This window comes from Xenopus laevis, chromosome 3L (assembly GCF_017654675.1).
Source record: "Xenopus laevis strain J_2021 chromosome 3L, Xenopus_laevis_v10.1, whole genome shotgun sequence".
NCBI lineage: Eukaryota > Metazoa > Chordata > Amphibia > Anura > Pipidae > Xenopus > Xenopus laevis.
Genome location: NC_054375.1, coordinates 96,451,776 through 96,473,784, shown reverse-complemented (window position 1 = coordinate 96,473,784; position 22,009 = coordinate 96,451,776). Strand labels below are relative to the sequence as shown.

Sequence of the window (22,009 nt, the reverse complement as noted above, 5' to 3'; positions counted from 1 at the left end):
GACCCAGCGGGTAGCTGCCAGGATTTGAGAAGCAAGTTTGCGTGGCTGTAAAGCAAGTTTAGGATAGTGTAAAAATTCTATAGTAGGTTCAGTGGTTACGTCAATAATCAGAGAGGCCATTTACTAAAATTCAGTCCAGAGGGCTGAAATAGTAAGGCAATGCCACCAAGACTTGTGAATGCAATAATCAGATTGATAGCTGCTTACGATTGGGAGTAGGATACCAACGGAACATCACCTTATATGCCATTTCTTTATCTCCAACATTGGGGGAGAGATTTCCTGATGTATAACCACATTTTTACCCAGGTTTCGGGTGAAATGGAAGAACCCAAATCAGCCTCCCATGCTGCCATGGTTATTGCTATTTTTTTTATTACTCATCTTTCTATCCAGGCCCTCTCCTATTCATATTTCAGTCTCCTTTTCAAATCAATGCACAGTTGCTAGGGTAATTTGGACCAGATTGCTGAAATTGCAAACTGGAGAACTGGGAAATAAAAGCCAACTAACTCAAAAACCACAAAATTAAAACCAATTGCAAATTGTCTCAGAATATCATTTGAGTTAACTAAAGTTAACTCAATTGTGAACAAGCCCTTTAAGAATAATTGTCATATAATGTAGTTAGGTATATATTTACTTTGTATCATAAATGCATACTTACCCTGTGGATTTTGTGGCAATTGCTATATTAGTTAACTTCCATCCAACCCCTGTTAAAACACAATATTCAGTCTATCAAAACATCATATATTTCAACATTATTTCAGCATTAACTAACTTGTTGATATGAAATTAATAAAATAAGTGATTGTCTTGTTCATCCACTTATACCTGATGACAATGTCAGTGGAAATAATGCCAGTGCAGGGATATAAAGTATGTACATATAGATATACAAAGAGAATACACTTTGTGTATCAGGGAACATAACAGGTAGTTCCTGCTTTTGGCAAAATACAGTTACAATATATAATTCTGACCTTCCAGAGTCGTGACCAGCACATTTCCATTGGTCCACTGGTAGACCCAGTGCTGGAAAGTGCAACATTTTTGTTCAACCTCTGATGAATTCTTAATGTGTAGTTTTCCAGCTTGATCTCTGATACAGAACTTCTGAAAACGTCCTTCTAAATCCTCTTCAATTGTAGCATAGGGTATGTTGTTGGCAGGTCGATAAATTAGGTTTAGCGGTAAAATTCTAGATAAAACATATAGTAAAGAATGATAGACAGTCATACACAGTCACAGGATATTATTGGCCTTGATGTACTGAATGATTTATTGTAGGTGCCATGGTGTTGTTTAATGTTGCAAGTTCTATTAAACCTTTGCTTTTAAAAGGACCTCCACCCAAATATTATAGCACTCTATTATAGCACTCCACCCAATATAATAGCACTCTTATTAATAAGAGTGCTATTACAAAATCTTATATAACTAATATCTAACCCCTTCAAGATTATCAAAAATGCACACTGGAACTTCCAATTCCTGTTGTAGATGCAACAAGGACATAGGAGATATGATCCATATTTGGTGGACATTTGAGAAAATAGAGATTTTGGCCTAATGTGAGATCTTTGATCACAGAGATAACACAACAAAATATCCCACAGTCTTCAGAAACTATGCTGTTGAATCTTTACGGAAAACTTCCAAATAAAAATTTTGAATTTCTAACTTTCCAAATACTAAATGCTTGTAGACTTTTGTTTGATAGAAATTGGAAAAACAAGATGTACCTAGTAGTACCCAAGTACAAAGAGAGGTGACCAACAATTTAGAATATGAAAAAGCAGTACCGAGAAGTTTAAGGGGGAAAAACATTGTTTTAGAAGCTCACAAACTTTGGATGTCTAAGTTTAATATATAGTTTATATACAGTTTATATGTATTGTATAAATAGTAACTACCCTGAGAGACATACAGATATAATACAGGTTACTGCCTTTTCATTTTTCTTTCTTTTTTTTTAATGTTTGTTTGTTTAATTGTGTGTATATTATTTTGATTAACTCAATGAGTATACCTGCAATGATTTAAACCATTATATAACAATATTGTATTGTTGAAAAAAATTGTCACTACAAAAAATAAAATGTATAAACAAAAAAAAAAAAAAAAAGATGTAGATGTAAACACAGCCAGGGCCGGAACTAGGGGTAGGCAGAAGAGGCAGCTGCCTAGGGCGCAACTATTGAGGGGCGCTGAGCAGCTACTTCTTCTGCCTACCACTAGACCGAACGCACCTGCAACCCAGCTTGCCCACTCCCCCTAATGATCACACAGCACCCAGCAACAATACATCCGCACAGAGGCAGTGTTGTCCTTCATCATTCCCCGCCTCAAAGGAGGAGGAGCAACAACAGTAGTAGCACATCCAGGCGCAGGCACCTCCCTGAAGAGTAGAAATCAGGCTGGTGATATTTGGGAAGACCGGGGGAACAGAAGTGGGGAGCCAGGCTGAAGGCTTTCCGGCAGCGCCACTTGATATACCAGCCAGGTGCGGGAACCCTTCAAATTCAGTCCCCTTACCCAGAGAACCCCACGAACCTGTGTCCCCAGAACTTTAGGGCTTTAACCTGTGCTGTGCGGCTCTTGGACTACTGTTCCCAGAATCTCCCCTAAGGAGGGAGTTGTAGCTGGACGGAGAGACGTCGGTCCCTGTATTGAAGCTTTTTATTGCAGCCCCACCTCCTCTAGCCAGTAACATTTCTGTGCCCTCTATTTGTCCCCTCATCCCCAATCGCCTTCAGTTACTTCGGAATCCCCCTTTGCCTTGTGTACTTGGTCATTCTTGCATCCCCAGCCTGACATTGCCTTTTATAGTGCCCTGAGGTGCCAACGTCAATGCGCACACGCGCGTGTGACGTCACTACGCATGTGAGCGCAACGTCACCACGCCACCAGGCCACAGGAGAAGAAGGGGGCGAGCTGGCTGGCTGGGTTGCCTAGGGTGCCCGGCCGGCCTGGCCTGCCTCTGAACACAGCTAATCTAGCATAGACAGAGTAATGAGATTGATTTATAGTGATAGGAGGTGTTACATTTTCACTCTCTGCTTTTTTAGAATTCGGAAGGTATTTTTAGGGTAGCAACACCGAACAACAGAACAGGGTTTACAGATAAAAGAAGTGATCGGCAGATAATGTGATCTTACTCTGGGACCTGTCCAAAGCTGGAGACTGCTCGGCATTCAGAAGCAAATATCTTGCAGAATTCTCTGGTAGTGTTCTGAATTTTGCACTCCTGTAACACAAAGTCACAAATGTTGACCATCACGTGTTGGTAAGCAATGCTCCAGATAAATGTTGCATTACCAATATAACTAACATTAATGCTATATTATACAAGATTTCATACAATATTGGAAAAAATGTCCACCCTTGTGAAATGTAATGACATCAATAGTTGCCTAGAATTTCCATGGTGACACAAGACAGCCAAGTGCTTTTATACAAATCATGGAATCCTTCTAATATATATATATATATATATTTATATATATATATATATATATATATATATATATATATATATATATATATATATATAGTAGTACAAAGAAGACCAGCAACACCAGGATTTCAGTGAAAAAGTAGTATATTCATTAGTGCATATGTAGCCAACGTGACGTTTCGGTCCTCTCAGGGACCTTTCTCATATATATATATATGATTGGCACATTATTTCTTATAATACATACATTTCAAGAGTCTTTTGGAAAGTGACATCACAATGTGCCAATTTAAACAGGTGCAAACGCTAATTCTATCATTTATAGGTTATGCACACAGGTTATGCACACAAGCAAACTCAATTATTTAGTTTACTTTGTGCAAACTACCAATGATATATCATACAAGGTGATACTAGTATGAAAGATATTATAAACGATCCCAACAAGCTCATGGTTTCTTGCAAAAAGTATATTTTCTCGAGTATTTTGCCTTGAAAGGAAACTACAACCAAATTATAATAATAATAAGGAACTTTCCATTATACTTAAGATAAAAATTTCCATGATTTGAAAATGTAATTGCTATTGAAAGCCGTTTCAGTCTTTTGCTATTCTCTGCACTGCTGGTCTTGACTACATGTACCACTGAAATAGCTACAGATTGTAAGGGGCAGATTTATCAAAATATGAGTCTAGATTTTAAGAAATAAAAAATGACCAATGTTCTATTCATTCCAATTTGGATTTTTAGAAGCATATTTCTGAATGGATAAAAGTTGGAATTACCATTTGATAAATACGCTCCCAAAAATTTGCTAAATCTGCCATAAGTGTTTTTCCAGTGCTTTGATCTATAGGCTGCATATGCTGTGGGCTTTATGTGATTACAGAGCTACTTGGTGACCAAAAACATTATAATTTAAAGGATTATTTACTGAAATCTTAAATTTGTCTTATTATTTAAATGAAAAACCACAACCAAACTTCCATATCTGATTTTACCTTATTTACCCTAAAAAAGGGACCTCTGCCATTGACTGATCACAACCTCGGCAGGTCTGAGATGCCAGAAAAATTCAAGTTTTTAAAAATTTTTAAAAAATGTAGTTTTGCCCCAAAAAGCTGACCAGACAAATTTGGAGTTTAGTAAATAACCCCCATGCTGTCATGTTATTTTTTATTAAGTGGCCTTACGTCCAAGAAACTTTTGATAGTTAAGAAATATTTCCACTTGCCTTAATTGTGATCTCGTAATTCATCTCAACTAAGGTGCTTTCATTCTTGGTCCCAAATGGGATAAGATTTTTAATTTTGATGATGCACGTTTTTCCGGAGTCAAATATTGGTTCCAGCCCATATATAGCCTTTGCTCTGCATGACTTTCTCAGAAATCCCTCTCCAACATGAGCATCTTCCATCACAATTCTTCCAAAGAATTTGTCACCCCAGTAACCCGAATCAGTTAATCCTTTTGCAAAAACCATCTGTGTCATCTCTATTTCTTCCCCAACTGAATAAAACAAGAAAAAGGTGGGGACCAAAGTGTGATTTAGCAACGAATAATATACACATGTCCCACTCATACCCCATTACCCTGGGCAAACCAAGTGCTTTGACTAAATAAGAGGTAAAGTGTGGAGGACTGACATTTTACTGAATGGGTTTTCTGCTAGTATAGAAGTATACATACAGTATATTAAGTACATTGTTTATAGTGCCATAACATGTTTTCCCCATATATTTCACTTCTGGGTTATTAAGTTTTGTATGTAATTACCAGTGCCTACTGTAGATGGGATGATTGCTGGGGGTAGGAGCAAGTAGTAGTGGGGGTTGAGGCGGTATTGGGTCTGCTGCCTCCACACACCACTAAATGTGTCTCTGATGATTAACAATTAACTTGCCTGCATATTTCGAGTGAGTGTTGAAGAAAACCCACCACAGATACAGGGAGAACCACCGATACCACCCTGGCTAGACTCAAAACTAGAACCCCAGTCTGTAACTATAGAGGAAGCAGACCCTGCAGCTGCAGGGGGGCCCAGGAGGTATAGGGGCCTCATGAGGTCCTAATTCATATACAATTTAAATAAATATTGGTAAAACTGGTCAACTTGGAGGCCTGAAAAATAATCTACTGTGGGGCCCACTGATATCTAGTTAAGCCACTGACACCAGCACTGTTCCTTTTTTTATTCCAAAAAAAAAAAACAGGTTAACTCTACCCATCTGATTCTTCATATCAGCAAAATATAGAAATGCCTATTTATGAGCTTCAGCAGCCTCCCCAAGCTTTTGGTTATACATATAATCGACCTATGAGCTGTTGGACACAAATGCAATGCGACATTGTTAATTCAAAAGATGAGCTGATGGGACTGGCAGGTCTATATACTGTCCTTACCCTGCCACTGAAATGACACCTGGCTAAGTACTGTTTTCTCATTCTTATTTTCCTGCTGGGGAAAGAGATATGATTTTTAAAATAGTTTTTTTGTTCAGTACGTAATTGTAGTATTTACCTTCAGATTCTTCTTTGCTGATAAATGCAGACAAAGCTGAAAGACAAACAAAAGTAGTTGAAATAATAAAAGTTTTCCATTGTTGCATAGATAATATATTATATCATTTAAATTTGCTTAATTATATGGCAATAAATGCCTGCCTACAACTGTACCATCCAGGCAACAATATGTCTGAGGCATGCCAAAATAATAGTTCCTTCCGGGGCCTTCAAATGCCTCACCTCCCTCCAAACCACACACAACCACGGGGTTTACTCTACCTATCATTATGCCACTGAATGTAATACATTGTATGTTTCTTCTACTTTAGGTTATAGCAAGTTAAAGGAACAGTTCAGTGAACCCGTAGGTGGGGCTTGCGGTGGGCGCAGCCCAGGGGGCCCAGGAAATTTTGTTGTATGGGGCCCTGTGATTTCTGATGGCGGTCTTGGTCCCATGTGGCCCCCCTTCAAGTCTCTGACTAACTCGGAGTTAGAGAGATGCAAAGCAGGAATTTGATTTCTGGTTATTATGTTAGTTAGACAGTCAAAGACAAGTCCCACAAACATGCTCAACACCTCATCAGTAAAGAAATAATTTCAGTGATGTTAATACAGGACTTCAAGGTAACTTACTCTCAGCACTTAGAAGGCAGTCAGTTGAATCTGTTCCATAACCATTGTCAATTGTGCACTGATAAACACCACAGTCTTTCGTTGATGCCTGAACAATGGCAAGTGCCACCTGGCCTTCATCACCACAACTAGTGAGCAAGACATGCATACAAATAATAACAATAGACAAAGAGTGATTAAAATGAATACAAATGACCATAATAAATACACCGGCATATTATGTATGGCAGGAGTTTTGCTATTTTAAAATTGTTTCTTATAATTACATACCCCAATCATCCTGGAAAAACAATAAGTATTGGCTATCCCTCTAAAAAAAAGAAACCTAGGGCTACCACGTATGATTATATTATTGTTAGTCACTACAGGCTACTAGGGTTTATAAGAACCCTACTATACAGTATACAGTACTAAATATCACAAGCCTTCTCACTGTATTAAACACTCTATATGAAGAAATGCATGTATATATATATATAAATATATATATAGATATATATAGATATATATATATATATATATATATATATATATATATATATATATATATATATAAAACCATCTTCTAATTTCACTGTACCCACATCTTTCATTTCCACCTCTGGAAATAGACTATATTATATAAGATTTCATGCGATATAGGAAAAACGTCCACCCATGTGAAATGTAATGATTGATGACATCAATAGTTGCCTAGAATTTCAATGGTGACACAAGACAGCAGCCCAAGTGCTTTTATACAAATCTTTCGGATTTTATAATAAAAAAAGTTTTTGGCATTGGACTTCAATAAATAACCCCCTTAATGTAGTTTTTATGGTAGCTACGTGAGAATGATCCAGTTTTTTAGATTTTAATATCATCTTTTTTGCAGATCTTCGTATCTACTCAAACTCTCTCTCTTACTGTACTATGTCATTACAGATTGTCTTTCTGCTATCTCGTACTGGATATCACAGCAACACCTAAAATGCAACATCTCCAAAAAGTATTGATTTTATTTCCATTTTCTTCTTATTCAAGCAGCACACTGTGTATAAAGGAATCACCAGATGCCATACACCATATGCTGTATATACAACAATAATTAATTACACTATTGGACTAATGAGGCTTAACTCATTAACATTACCTTCGTTTTACTTTAGCAACTTGAACTTCATCTTTATACCATGTTATAATGGAGTCACTTAAAATGTTGAAAAATTGGCACCAAAGTTTAAGATTTCCAGATGCATCCGAAAATTGCTCAGCTCTTATCTTCCTTATCACTTGTGGAGCTGAAAAAAAAAATATTTTGTAGGAGAAGTTTAAGTACCCAAACATGGAAACACCTATTTTTTGACTCCTTTTTTACACAGTTGGTTAAGTATATGCCTATTATTAGTATCATTTACAGATTTGACCACACCAAGTGACTGTTTATACTTCTAGCATGGTCAGACTGCACATGTTGCTGCCTTTGTAGTGTGTTCAATAGAATAAATAGTATTTTCCTCTTACTCACAGCCCCAACAGTGGGTGCTACAGGTCAGTAATAATATTTAATGCACTTTATGTATACTGCATACTGTCTCCAAAAAAAGAGACCAACTGCCATATTTGTAGCCTCCCTAAACAAAATCAGCCAATCATTTATTTTAGCAGTGTCTGGAAACACTATGGGTCAGACTTACAATGATATTCTTTTTTTATGAACTGTACAAATATGTACTGTTAAATAAGGCAGAATGCCGTTGTAACTGTTTAAAGCATTCAAACACATTGGGCAAATTCACTAAAGGGCGAATTGTAGGCGGCGAAGGCCTCACCACACTTTCCACCACTTCACCAGGCGAAAATTCGCTACTACTACGCTAATTCACTAAAATGCGAAGTTGCATCTTGGCAGCCGAACACTGGCAAAGTGTCAGCGAGAGCATTTGATACCAAACTTTAGCTAACGTTCATTTCTGCCTAGTGAAAATTCATTCATTGAATAGGGCGGGTACATATAGGTCATATATATGTCTTTATTAAAGATGTTGGTGCAATTGCTTGAAGTGGCCACTTGTTAAAAATGTTTAAGGAAGCAAAATAAAGACAAAAGAGATCCTCTAATGCCCTAGACATGAGCCCACCCTAAAACCAATGTGGCATGTCCCTCAAATGGTAAAAAAAAAAGGTTAAAACAAAAATGTTACAACAAGACAATCCCGCTTTAAAATATGAAAAAAACGCCAGCGTTTTTTATCATTTTAATAACTTTTCGGCATACAGGATATGATGTCAGTGACATAAGATTGAGGAGGATGTAGCTTCATCTAATCAGTTCGCCAGGTCTAAGTTGGTGAAGGAAACTTTAGTGAATTTGAGGAGTAACGATCGTTCGCCTGAGAGAAAATGCACCTGGCGATAGGGTACGAACCTGAGCTAACTGCGGTCTCTTTCACTAGCGAATTGTCCTCTACGCTTGTTAGTAAATTGGCGATGTCCCTGCGGATGGTATTTCTGGTGAATTTTTGCTAGCGACAACCACTTTGCCCTTTAGTAAATCTGCCCTATTCTGTTGAATCCTTTTTAACCATTCTAATCCTTTTTTTTTTTAATTTTTAAAAATTTTCCTGACTGTCTGGAAAATATTGCAAACACCCTGGAAAGTTATGATCATAAAAGAGATGGAACTGCTAGGAATTCCCCAGATCAATCCAAAATGAATCTGCCCCTATGTGTAAGGAAAGTTTGATTTTTTTTTTACAACTACCAAACTAGATTTAAAATAATGAAAATCCTTTGGTATTAAAACCACATGCATATGGGATACATTACCTTTATAGGGATCATTGGACTTTTTAGGTTCAACTGGCTGTACATCTTCTTTTGGCAAGATATCTGAATCTTTAGTTTGCACAGAATGGTCATCTGATATCCTCTCTTTCTCTGTACATTCTTCATATATCTTTGGCACTTCCAACTTTGTCATCCTTCTAGCCATACCTGGTGAACGCTTTTCAGCTTGCTGAGGCTGAGAAGGCATCAATGAGGTACTCCTTCTGGTCTGCCCAGGAGAAACACTAGGGCTTTCTTGTTTAGAGGGAGGAGTATGTGAACCGGTACTGCCTGTTTCTGTTTCTTCTAACTGCTTTGGTTTAGGAAGATATATTTTGCGACGAGCCCCAGAGGCCAGCTCCTGCGGTGTTGCTGAAGGAATAACAGTTAAGTTTTCAGTAGAACGCCATTTGCGACTATTGTCTTTCTCAAAATCAGGGAGCAAATTTCCAAGGGTATTTTCAGCAGGAAGGCTGCCAACAACTATAGCAGGCACAGGCAAAACAGAAGGAAAGTCTGTGTCAGCACATCTTTTCCCTGCAATGTTTCGTGCAGTGGAAGGACTAAAGATAAGTTCATCTTTGTCCAACACAAACTCTTCATCCAAACCCCTTGAACTCCTGGAAATTGCTGGGGTCAGCGGGGCACTATGCACCTCCTGTGTTATGCCTTGTTTAGAGAATTCACTTGCTTTTCTGCATGTGATAGGACTTGTTTGCAAAAAGTCTACATTTTGAGGGATGTCCACTTCTGAAGCTGGAATTACCTTTCCTGATGTGGAACTTAAATGCATGCTCTCTGAACTCTTTTGAAAGTCATATGCGTCTGAGTTGACTGGTATACTAGAACCCATGGGGCTTACATTTCCCTCTATGGAAAACATTTCTTCAGGAGATCCAACCTGAATTTCACCATCTTTGTTACTTTCTTTGACCTCTGATTTATGATCTACATCATCTGCAGGTTTCATATGAAACAACTTTAGCAAAGAGTTCTTCAAAGTAGTTACTAAGCTGTGATCTTGCTTGCTCTGTTCTTTTAATATAATGTCATTTTGAGCATCTTCATTTGTTGGAGGCTCTGTAAATAAGGGAACTTCAAGGACATCAGCAGCAACTTCAAGGACATCAGCAGATTCTTCTATCTCAGGAGAGATTGCTTGGATGTTTACTGGGATGGTTTCAAGCTCAAGCATCACAGGGTGTTGAATAATATTTTTCTCTTTTTCACTTGGTAAAGGCAACATGGGTTCTACAAAATACTCTTCTGGAGAAGATATTGCAAGTGGAGAAAGTCCTGAACTAGAACTAGATACTGATGGACATTCTACATCTTTAACAATTCCTGATTCCAAAGCAGCTTTTACATCTCTTAAAAGTGTAACCACAGATTGGTCAGTGTCCCCAGCCAAAGAATTTGCTGCTGAAGTGGCACCTGGAATATTTGTTTTTAATATACCTTCAGAAATACTTAGTTCCTCAACATCATCTATACTTTCTATACAAGATGGGGCTGTAATGGAGGGTGGAATGCTTGTTTCCATTCTTGTCAATTCCACATCTAATAATACTAATTGATTATTATCTTCTGAGGTGGGTGTTAAGGAGAGAGTACTTGGGTTTTGTTCATCAGATGCTAGTATTTCTTTTAATTTGTTTCCGTTTTTTTCATCTACTTGCTTTGCTTCCTTTACAGCCTCCATTGTTTCAACTTTAGAGTCTGACGCAACTGCCAATTTTGTGTTCTCTTCACGGTCTTCGTGTGATTCATCATGGGGTGTATAAGAATTATCTTCATCACCTTCTATGTTCCTTTTTTCCTGCTGAGGTAACCCAAGTGGATAAGTACTATTCTCTTTTAACACTTTTGCTTCTGGTTCAGTCAAGCAAACATCCTTATCATCTGAGCCTTTCTCTGAACTATATCCCATTGAGAAATCTGTAGAACGTTGGGATAATAAGGTGGAAACTACACTTTGATGGTTTTCATGACCTACTCCTTCCTTCTCAGGAATATGATCCAATTCTGCTTTTATGGCTTCATCTATCTCCATAAATACTGGTGAACTTGAAGATTCAGCCACATTGCTCTCATATGTGTTTTTTTGCATTTCTATTTGATTTTGCTCAGAGATGAGGATTTGATTTTGCATAATGTTATCCTGGGATTCTGTGACTTCCTGTGTCTAAAAAGGTAAATGAAAAAAAGATTATGTCTCCTGCTATGGTTGTAATATCTTATTACCATTGGTTCTAAGTCTAAAGATATCTCTTTTCATTTCTTCTATACCTTTTCAAACACTAAAAAGGCAAATGGCAAAATGATTAGCCAATCCTTAATTAAACTGGTATTGGGCTCTAAAGTACAATTTTGTAAAAGTGATACCTGCCTGCAGCCCAGTCACAGATATAACAGCTTATCTTTCACAGTTTCAAAGTGAGAACGTCAGAATAGAGCATTTAGAAAATTCAAAAAGGCTCACATATTAGGCATGAGGGCAAAAGAGTGCTCCAGTGTCATCCTGCCTGTTTTGTAGATGCATTTTAAAGTGCCAGGTCTTAGTATACAAACATAGGACTGTAGTTACTTATTTTCACACACCCAGTTGACTGGTTTTCTGTTGACCTGGAACTTGACACATTTTGCTTTCTAGAATTTATTTCTGTCTATATATAGACTGTTAGTTGTAGAACCAGCACATCTTTAAACAGAGTAACCACAACATTTTTGCATCACACTGTATTCCAGGACCATGGTTTCCCATATTTAGCTAGGTTAAATTGTCTTAACATACCATTGGGATCTGTATTAACATTTAGATTATAATATGTTACCATACCATGCTTTATATTAGTGTAGACAGTTGCTGTTTTCCTGTTACTATTTGAGCCGATGTGCGTTTTTAAATAGTGATGGGCGAATCTGTGGCGTTTTGCTTCGCCAAATAATTTGCGAATTTCCTGAAATGGCAAAAAATTCATGAAACGAGTCGCGCGCCTCGATTTCGTCGTGTGTCAAAATAATACGTTGCGGTCCTGTTGCATGTCAAAATAATTTGTCGCAAACGCGTATCTATGTTTTTCAACGCAATTATTTTTTGACACGCAATGCAATTTGATGAAACCCATCTTCTATGGGTGTTTTGTTTGTGTCACTACCAATAAAACATTTTCCATTACTTTCAAGCTTTGTAGACTGTGATGATAAATTAATATGGCATCTTTTGCTTTGTCTGAATGTGCTGAATTGCATTGGAGTCAATGAGAAGACCAATTCACACGCGTGTTTCACTTAGTATACTGCTACACACATGCCCTGCACTGTTAGAGGACTCCTATCTTTTCAAAAGAAAAAAAGGGGCTCTCATTTTCCCAGTTTCTTAAAAACATCTGTGATTATTTAAAATATCAGTGAAATAGCTGGGGGGGTTGGGTGGCGTGTGCCCTGCTCCCCATGCTGCGCAGGCACCCAGTCCTCCTCTCCCTCATCCTCCTCATCGGGCACTATTGCCTCCTCTTCCTGCCACCCAGCCCCCTCTGCCTGCCTACGGGGCCTACTCTCCTCCTCCTCCTCAGGCACGTCACCCTCCTCTAGCAGCCCATCCAATGTGCGCTTGAGGAGGAACACCAGGGGTATCACATTGCTAAGACATGCATTGTCCCTGCTAACAAAGCGTGTGGCCTGCTCAAAGGGGGAAAGTACTCGGCAGAGCTGCCTCATTTGCTGCCACTGCTTTGCACTGAAGTACCATAAATCTGCCCCCTGAGTACCCCTGGCACTGTGCTCCAGCAGGTAATTGCTGACCACCCAGCGCTGCTCTACGTGGCACTCCACCATGTGCAGGGTGGAATTCCAGCGTGTCGGCAGGTCACAGATGAGCCGTGGGGTGGCAGATTATGCTGCCGCTGCATCCGTGCCAAAGACGCGATGGTGGTGGGGGACCTGCAAAAATGGGCGCATACCCTATGTACCTTCTCCAGCATGTCACCCAGCCCTTGGTAGCTCTTGAGGAAGCGCTGCACCACAAGGTTGAGGACATGCGCAAAGCAAGGCATGTGGGTCAGGAGGCCTAGGTGGATGGCGGCCAGCAGGTTGCGACCGTTGTCGCAAACAAACGAGCTGGCGGGGGGTGAACCACAACTGCACCTGAGTCTGGAAGGCAGCCATGAGCTCAGGTGCATTATAACTCCTCTCACCCAGGGAGAGAGTGCACCCTGCCGCCGACAGCATGATGCAGCGACAGGGACACATTCATTTCTCCACCACCTGCTGGTGGAGTTCAGGGACGGCCTTCCTGGCAAAATAATGGCGGCTGGGGATCCGCTAGTTAGGGGCAGCGAAGGCCATCAGCTGTCGGAAAGTGGCTGCTTTGACTAGCTGATAGGGCAGCAGCTGCACTGCCAGAAGTTTTGCCAGGCAGCTATTAAGCCTCTGCACTTGGGGGTGGCTGGGGGAGAGAGGCGTCTTGTGGGTGAGGAACTGGGGAAGGGAAACCTGGTGGGACAGGGGCCGCATTGAGGAGGAGGCTACAGAATAGGCTGAGCTACACAGTGGCTGCCTCCGACTGTGAGCCCCAGAATCCTCTTCCCTTGCTGCAGGGTCTGGGGAGCTATCACCTCTTCCCTGAGGAATGGGAGGAGGTGGACAGGAAGAACCACTGCCCCCCGGTGCCCTGCCACTTTGGTGTTGCTCCACGTCATCCTGCGATGACGTTCCCATATGTGACCCTGCCTGCCCCCTTCAAACCTTCAGCAGAGCTGGCACACTGCTATTGTCTGGTCCTCTGCCTGGCACGTGAAAAATGCCCACACTGCTGAAGTGCGGGCCACTGCCTTGCCTGCTGTGGAGAGTTGGGGATGGTCCCCACCCATACGCCCATAGGCTTTGGACCGAGGTGCAGTGCTGCCCTGTTGCCTGCCCCCCCTAGCAGTGGTTGGGGGCTCTTCATCCTCATCCTCATCAACAACAAACAGTTCTCCCCCTGAACTGCTGCTGTTATCCTCCTGAGCCGGCTCCCCAGATCAGACCCTGCCTCATACATGCCATCAATACCCACATCCAGCATGCTGGTGTCTGAACCCACACCAGCAACCTGCTGCCCTGCCATTAGGGGATCTTGCCCAATATCCCCTACTGATGTGGGCTGTGACATAACCTCCTCCTCATCAGACATGAATGCCCCCCCATTCCTGACTGATCATCAAAAAGATCCTGGGTGTCTGGGCCCAAGTCCACCTCAGGATCAAATAAGAGGGATGGGGTGTCATCCCACACTGAGCTAGCAGGTGATGCCACCTCCTGCCGCTCGCTGGTGCCCGCTGCAGACGAGGTAGCCTGGGTCAGCCAGTCTACCACTGTCTCTGCCTGCTGCGAGCGTATGGGTGGCGAAGCAGTGGCAAAAAAATCTGCCACAGTCCTACGTGTGCCGGTTGCCCCACTGTGACCCAGAGCCACCTGCTGCTGCTGTTGTTGTTGCTGCTGCTGCTGTGATGGCAGCTTGTGCTGCGCTACAGTGCCCAGAATGGGCATGGCACGTGGGCTTGGCTGTTGTGGGGTTGGATGCCCGCGGCCAGCACTACGGCCTCTTCCTTGGCCGCCCCTCCCTATCCCATCCTTCTTCCGACCACCACCCCCATGGCCCGTCATAGTGGGCACAACTAAACTAAAAAAATAAATAAATAAGGGGGGGTTTGGATATGTGGGGGAAGGAAAGGAGAAAAAAAATAAAACCCTCAACTAAATCCCCTCAGAACAGACAAAGACAGTTAGCCCTAAAAAGGGCTATTGGGTGGTGAGCAGGCAAGCAAAAGAGGGAAAACAGATTGTGAAATCCACAACCTCCACTGCACTGACTCAGAAAAAAAAAGCTCACAAACTCCTCTAGCTAAATCAAACACAAATCTCTCACTATCCTGCTCTCTCTAACCTCTACCAAAAATGCCACGTGTAATTGCCGCCTCTGCACCTCCTTATATAGACAGTGGGATGGCTCACATCTAATTGGCTGCTGTGGCTCACGTTCCATTAGTCGTTTTTTTTACGCGAGCTCTCAGCGTCACTCCTCGTCACATGCCGAAAAAGTTGACGCGGTTTAGTGAAAAATTTGCTCGCCACAAATTTAACCATGGTGAATTTATTCGCCAATCACAATTTTTAAAGACTCGCTATCATTAAGATACACCTTTAGATCTTATTGGGTGCTCAAATGATTTTATAGTAATAATCCAAATGTATTTTCACCTTTTTCTATTCTTTTGTTATTGCCACAACTCTTTTGAACTGAGGTATACTATCTGTTGTGGGTAGATCAAGTTCCCCAGAAAATTGAAAGCACTTAGAAAGTATGCATTTGCTAGCAAAAGTGCAATTTTAGTAAAATTGTGTCTTTTCAATAATGTATTAAAAATGAGAGGCAGAAGATTTAGGGCACAAGGAGTTGTCATGTAAACTTTTCCCAAGTGAGCCATAAAGCACCCAAGGCTCTTGCCTTGTTTGATTCATGATTTTTCTTTTTGCAAATATCTGTGAGTACATCTGTCTTTTTTTGGGTGGCAATACATGAAAAGATCTACTTGTATGGTGAGGTTGCTAAACAAGCAGATCTCTCTCCAGTGTTGGACCACGGGGCCTGCAGACTGCAGGTTTTAAAAATGAGTAACTTTTCCCTTTTGCTACCAGCTATCTTTGCCCCTGTAAATTGCCCCCTGTCTCAGCTCAGCTTTAACATTTTCATAATGCTCATCTAATTATAAACCTCATGCGGCTGCTCTGTGAAACTGATATTTGTCCGTATAGTAAGCCATTCAATCCTACTCTTGCATTTTGCCCAGTGACTGTGAGTGATATGAAATTAAGTCTGCCTATGACTAAGTGCTGGGTAAGCATGAAACGCGTTAGGCGTTAGAGGGAATACTATACATGTTTTTTAACTACTGATGTGAATAAAATATATATTTTTTATTGAATAGCATGTCTTGGAGAAATTATTGAGATTGTGGTTTTACCTCTGTTTGGTCACTAGAGGTCTCTGACATGCTCATTAATAGTATTTACTGATTCTGCTCCCAATTTGATTTAAATATATGAAATTAAGTGTTGCTGTCAGAAATGTAGATATTTTTGCACAGTGGTTGAATATTTCTTAATATTCCTGTGGTCTCAATCAACCAATATACTAAAAATCAATACTGCAAACTGTATAATTTCCTTGCCATTGAAAAATATTCTTTTAGCATATTGCATGAAACATTGATCTGCCATTTAACAGTTATAAATAAAAGGCCAACATTACTGATTAATATTTATATTGTTACTTATCCATCAACATACCACTTCTTATTTATATCACATGACTTGTATATACATTTGTATATTACTTTACCTGCATCTTTTCCTCCTCAGCCTTCTTTTCCTCCTCAGCCTTCTTTTCCTCCTCAGCCTTCTGACTCAGCTCAAGTTGCTGTTGCAGCAGGGCATATGCTTTCTGCAAAGCCATATACTCTATCTCTAAGATCTTAAGCTTTTTAGCTGTTTCTGTCTGGGACTTTTCCTTAAAAACAGTAGAAGAAATAGTATTCAGCAATCAGGAACTTACAATGATTAGCTGCTTTGTCGCTTTAATTTAAAAATATAGCTAAAGATTGCTTTGCTAAAAGTAATTCTTTCATTCTTGCTATTACATTTTTATAGCACCAACATATTCTGCAGTACTGCACAATAGTAAATCTGGGGACAAAAGTAAAAAAAAAACAATTGATTTTCCAATCTTGCCCAGCAAACAGCAAGTTTCTACTATATGTGTAATATGACTTTTTGCTTCTTGTTCTCCAATCACTACCATGCAAACTAGACATGAAAGTGACACAGATGATGGCAGTCAATCCAGCCGCACAGCTCTGCAGCATATGGGACCAGTTTAGTGAAGCTAGGGTAATTCTGTTCTGAAGGTGTCGGTAAGGAATGAGTATTGGGGATAATAGCAGAAAGCCCATGTGTGAGTTTAGTTCACCTCTAAGACATGGTGCTCCACATTACAGAAAGGTTATTAGAGACAAGCATTAGAGACAAAAGATATCAATACCATATACAAAATACCAATTGTATCATGGTCCGAGGAAGGCATGAGAAGCAAGGGGGGAGTGGTAGCTACAGTGAATAATGGTTAAAGGGCATATTTGACAAAATGAAAATTCAGCACAAAACTAGTGAACACTCCAGAAACCGGCTTGATTTGGAGTAATTTTCATTATCCTATATTTAACCCTAAAAGACAATTCCACACTATGCTGTATTTTTCATATTTTATACTCCACAATATGCAATGCCTACCTAGGTGGTTTATGGGAGAATTTGTAATGCATTCAAGTTTGGGGGTTACTTCTCCTTTAAATGTATTTTTACATGAACAGGATAGACGTAGCTCTGTTATAAGTAGTATACTTTCCCCAATTTCCCCATCTGGCACAGAAATGATCTCATCAGATACTGCAGTAGCCACACAAGCCATCTGTATTAGGTTTGACATGCTGCCCAGCTCATTTAACATGCCTTTGCTATTAGACAATTTGCTGCTCCCTAACTCAAACAGCGTGTCACTGTTACTAGGTCACTCTGTTTTTCCCCTTGTTATTGCACCATTATTGGACTCAAAATTATACCTTTAGCAGTGTAATTATTGCTTAGCCTATGTACTCTTGACACATGCATGTAACATGCTCACAGTTTTGAATAATGGCTATGTTTGTCAAATGTTATATGAGTATTTCTTGTTTCCCTTCATAGAGAAGCAAAAGTAAGAGTGGATGAAACCTCTGCTGCTTTTTGTGTATGTGCATGTTGTTGGGAAATATTTGCAGAACCAAAAATGGCAATAGCAGAGCAGTGTCAGTGCTAAGAGTAGCAGGGAGTGAGGTAATCTACTCTTTATAGAGGCACTACAGCAGATCAGATGCTATACAGAAAGTCCACTTGTCACACTGATAGTTAGTGATGGACTAGTAGCATACCTACCAACATTTTGGAAATAAAAAGAGGGACAAAAAAGTAGCACGTTGAAATGTTTTGACCACGCCCATTTTGTGGCCACACCCCCTAATTACCATGTTCATTTTACAAAATTTGGCAGGTTATGAAAGTTTCAACATATTGCTGTGTTTTTTTTCCAGTTATTATACTTTTGCTAATGAAGGTGCCCAGTGTTGGACTGGGACACCAGGGGCCCACCTCAAAACCTTAGACCAGGGGCCCACCAAAGAACCATAGACCAGGGGCCCACTCTCAGTACTATTATTATTCTTCTCCTCACTCAGCCTCTATTCTCCTAGTATTTATTCTTTACATACTATAATCTATTATTCCATCTGTTTAGCCTCTTTGTTCTCAAAGAAATAGGGAATGACCATGAAATATGCCAAATCTTCAGCAGCACAAGGGCCCCCTGACAGCTAGGCCCACCGGGAGTTTTCCTGGTATCCTGGTGGGCCAGTCCGACACTGAAGGTGCCCTTTAAGCTGTGAGTCGAACTTTTCCCAAGGGACCAGTTATCTTATATTGTTACAATTACTTATTTGCTTATCTCAAAATTTTTCTGACTGTTCAGTGCAAAGAAAAACAGGACTTTCCAGTACAAACGAGGGACTGCGGGTTGAGCTGTCAAAAGAGGGACTGTCCCTCTAAAAACAGGACAGTTGGGAGGTATGGACCAGTCACAGAATACAAGTAATTGACAGGTTGCAAAAACTGCTTAAAGGAGAATTATCCTGATGAAAAGGCATTCATTTGCTACGTATAACAGACAGAGAGAGTATAACAGACAGAGAGCTGTAAGAGTTTAAAGGGGTTGTTCACCTTAAACACGTCTTCCAGTTATGCTGTTTTCAGGTTGTTCACCAGAAATAAAGATTTTTTTTTAATTTTTTTGACTATTTTTCCAAAATTGAAGTTTAAAATGTAATATATCTGGTGTTTCAGTCTGGCAGCTCAGAAATCCAGGAGCAAATTCTGAACCGTTACAATTTGCTCCATTACTTGAAATATTTCTAAGCAGCATCTTTGGAGTATTAGCAATTATTGTATAAATTATAACAGCTGTCTTTAATGACACTCAGGAATTCTGCTCAGCAGGGGCAAAGATAAGAAATATATCAACTAAATGTATCAGTTTATAATACACAAAAGCCACGAATATCTTGTAAATTATATCCTTATAAATGGTGAGTTCTGATGTCATCAGTTATAAACGGTGAGTTCTGATGTCATTTCTGTCACATGACTCACTGAAACTTGTGTATTATCATAAATAAAGTACAAGTTGCAAAATTTGAGGATATTAGAAGTTACCTCAGATATGGTCATGAAACTCCTCTGCAACTTATAATATCCTTATATTTTAAAAGGGGGGTACTTTATTCACTATAGAACAGTTACAGAGTCTTTGACCCCCCTTCCAGAGCTGCTTTAGAAAGACATAAGCGTTTTAAACTTTAAACTGCAACATTCAAATAACAGTCACAAATAGAAAATAGAAAGCCACTTTATCGATCAACGATTTTTCAAGTGTGAGAGAAAGGACACCAGTAGCCCGAAACAGGCCCGGACTGAGAATTAAAATAAGCCCTGGCATTTCAGGTACACAGAGGCCCAAACAGCCCCCACCAAACCACTAAATAATGACTTTCTATGGCACCTTATAGCAGCCCCTCTGGCATTTGCCAGAACACACAGATTGCCAGTCCGGGCATGGCCCGAAACATGTTGTGTTAAAGGAACAGTTCAGTGTGAAAATAAAAATCTGTGTAAATAGATAGGCAATAGATAGGCAAAATAAAAAATGTTTCTAATATAGTTAGTTAGCCAAAAATGTAATATATAAAGGCTGGAGTGAACAGATGTCTAATAAAACAGCCAGAATCCAACTTCCTGCTTTTCAGCTCTCTAACTCTGAGCTAGTCAGCGACTTGAAGGGGGGCCACATGGTACATTTCTGTTCAGTGAGTTTGCAATTGATCCTCAGCATTCAGCTCAGATTCAAAAGCAACAGATATGACCTATGTGGCCCCCACTCATGTCTCTGATTGGTTACTGCCTGGTAGCCACGGTAACCAGTCAGTGTAAACCAAGAGAGCTGAAAAGCAGGAAGTAGTGTTCTGACTGATATGTTCGACATCAAATCACTCCAGCCTTTATACATTATATTTTTGGCTAACTAACTATATTAGAAACATTTTTTATTTTGCACAGCCTATCTATTTACCCAGTTTTTATTTTTACACTGAACAATTCCTTTAAGCAGTGTGAATAATAAATAAATATCAGCAGTTAATCTGCGGGTGAGTGCTCTCCTTTCGTTCATCGATAAAGTGGATAATTTTGGATGTTTGGCACATCCATGTGAAAGGATTGATGCATTGCACAAAGACGCCATTAATAGGCTGAGCGCGGATCTTCACAGTTGTATACAGAAAATAGAAAGCAACTGACAAAAAGCATCAATTTCTGAAAACAACGGAACTGAAAAAAGTGCTGGAAGGTGAACAATCCCTTTAAGAACAAAGTGCTGGGCAGGGTGCAAAGTGCAATAACCATCATGTTTTTTGCACTGTTTCTCCCTGCTCTGCATTTCAAAACTGAAAGACGTGCCTCCGCAGTACATACATCTGTTCCTGTAATCTGCAGGAAAGCTGGGGGCAGCTTGCAGGTGTCCCTACCCAGTACACTACCTACACCAAGGGGCACATTTACTTAGGGTCAAATATCGAGGGTTAATTAACCCTCGATATTTGACCGTCGAAGTAAAATCCTTCGACTTTGAGTATCGAAATCGAAGGATTTAACGCTATTCATTTGTTTGAACTATCGTAGGAAAAATCTTTCGATCGAACAATTAAATCCTTCGAATCGAATGATCAAAAAAAGCTTAGGAAAGCCTATGGGGACCTTCCCATAGGCTATTATTGATGCTCAGTAGGTTTTATGTGGCGAAGTAGGTGGTCGAAGTCTTTTTTAAAGAGACAGTACTTCGACTATCGAATAGTCGAACAATTTTTAGTTTGAATCGTTCGATTTGAAGTCGTAGTCGAAGGTCAAAGTAGCCAATTCAATGGTCAAAGTAGCCAAAAAAATACTTCGAAATTCGAAAGTAAATGTGCCCCCAACTGTTTTCTGGGGTATGTGCACATTGCTCTGTAGGATTATCACACCAAATAACACAGAGTAGCATTATATTGATCAAATATAGAAGAGGTACCTCATGCAAACTATACAACCCATAAGACTTGTACAGATGTCAGCTAATTCTAAGTAACCAAGGACATAACAGTTCAGCCTTGGCATTTTAATCTTATCCTATGTTAACATTTGGTGTAAAGTGAAATAAGAGACATCATACAAGGGTACAGGTGCAAATTTTCGGGAAAATGTAATAATAAATAAGCATAAAAACCCGAGCGGATTTGATTGGAGTTTGTAGCAGAAAATATTGAGATAAATTCGGACTTTGATAAATAACCCCTTAAGACAACTTCTGGCCTAGCCCAAAGGCATACACCTAATATTTACACTTTTCTTTTCCCTCTGATGGTAACTCAGTTATGCGCATATT

General features: G+C 39.9%; 1 protein-coding gene across 2 annotated transcripts in view; it reads right to left on the bottom strand.

Annotated features, from left to right (window-relative positions):
- Positions 1 to 22,009, bottom strand: part of alpk3.L (alpha kinase 3 L homeolog) — a 62,665-nt gene that overhangs the window by 2,072 nt on the left and 38,584 nt on the right. For both annotated transcript variants that reach the window (XM_041586650.1, XM_041586651.1), the window contains 9 exons: positions 16,793 to 16,960; positions 9,412 to 11,596; positions 7,736 to 7,883; positions 6,604 to 6,731; positions 5,987 to 6,022; positions 4,700 to 4,974; positions 3,165 to 3,253; positions 987 to 1,204; positions 668 to 716 (listed from right to left, as the gene is read on the bottom strand). In XM_041586650.1, the coding sequence (XP_041442584.1) occupies positions 668 to 716; positions 987 to 1,204; positions 3,165 to 3,253; positions 4,700 to 4,974; positions 5,987 to 6,022; positions 6,604 to 6,731; positions 7,736 to 7,883; positions 9,412 to 11,596; positions 16,793 to 16,960 (3,296 nt within the window). The remainder of the gene's footprint in view (positions 1 to 667; positions 717 to 986; positions 1,205 to 3,164; positions 3,254 to 4,699; positions 4,975 to 5,986; positions 6,023 to 6,603; positions 6,732 to 7,735; positions 7,884 to 9,411; positions 11,597 to 16,792; positions 16,961 to 22,009) is intronic.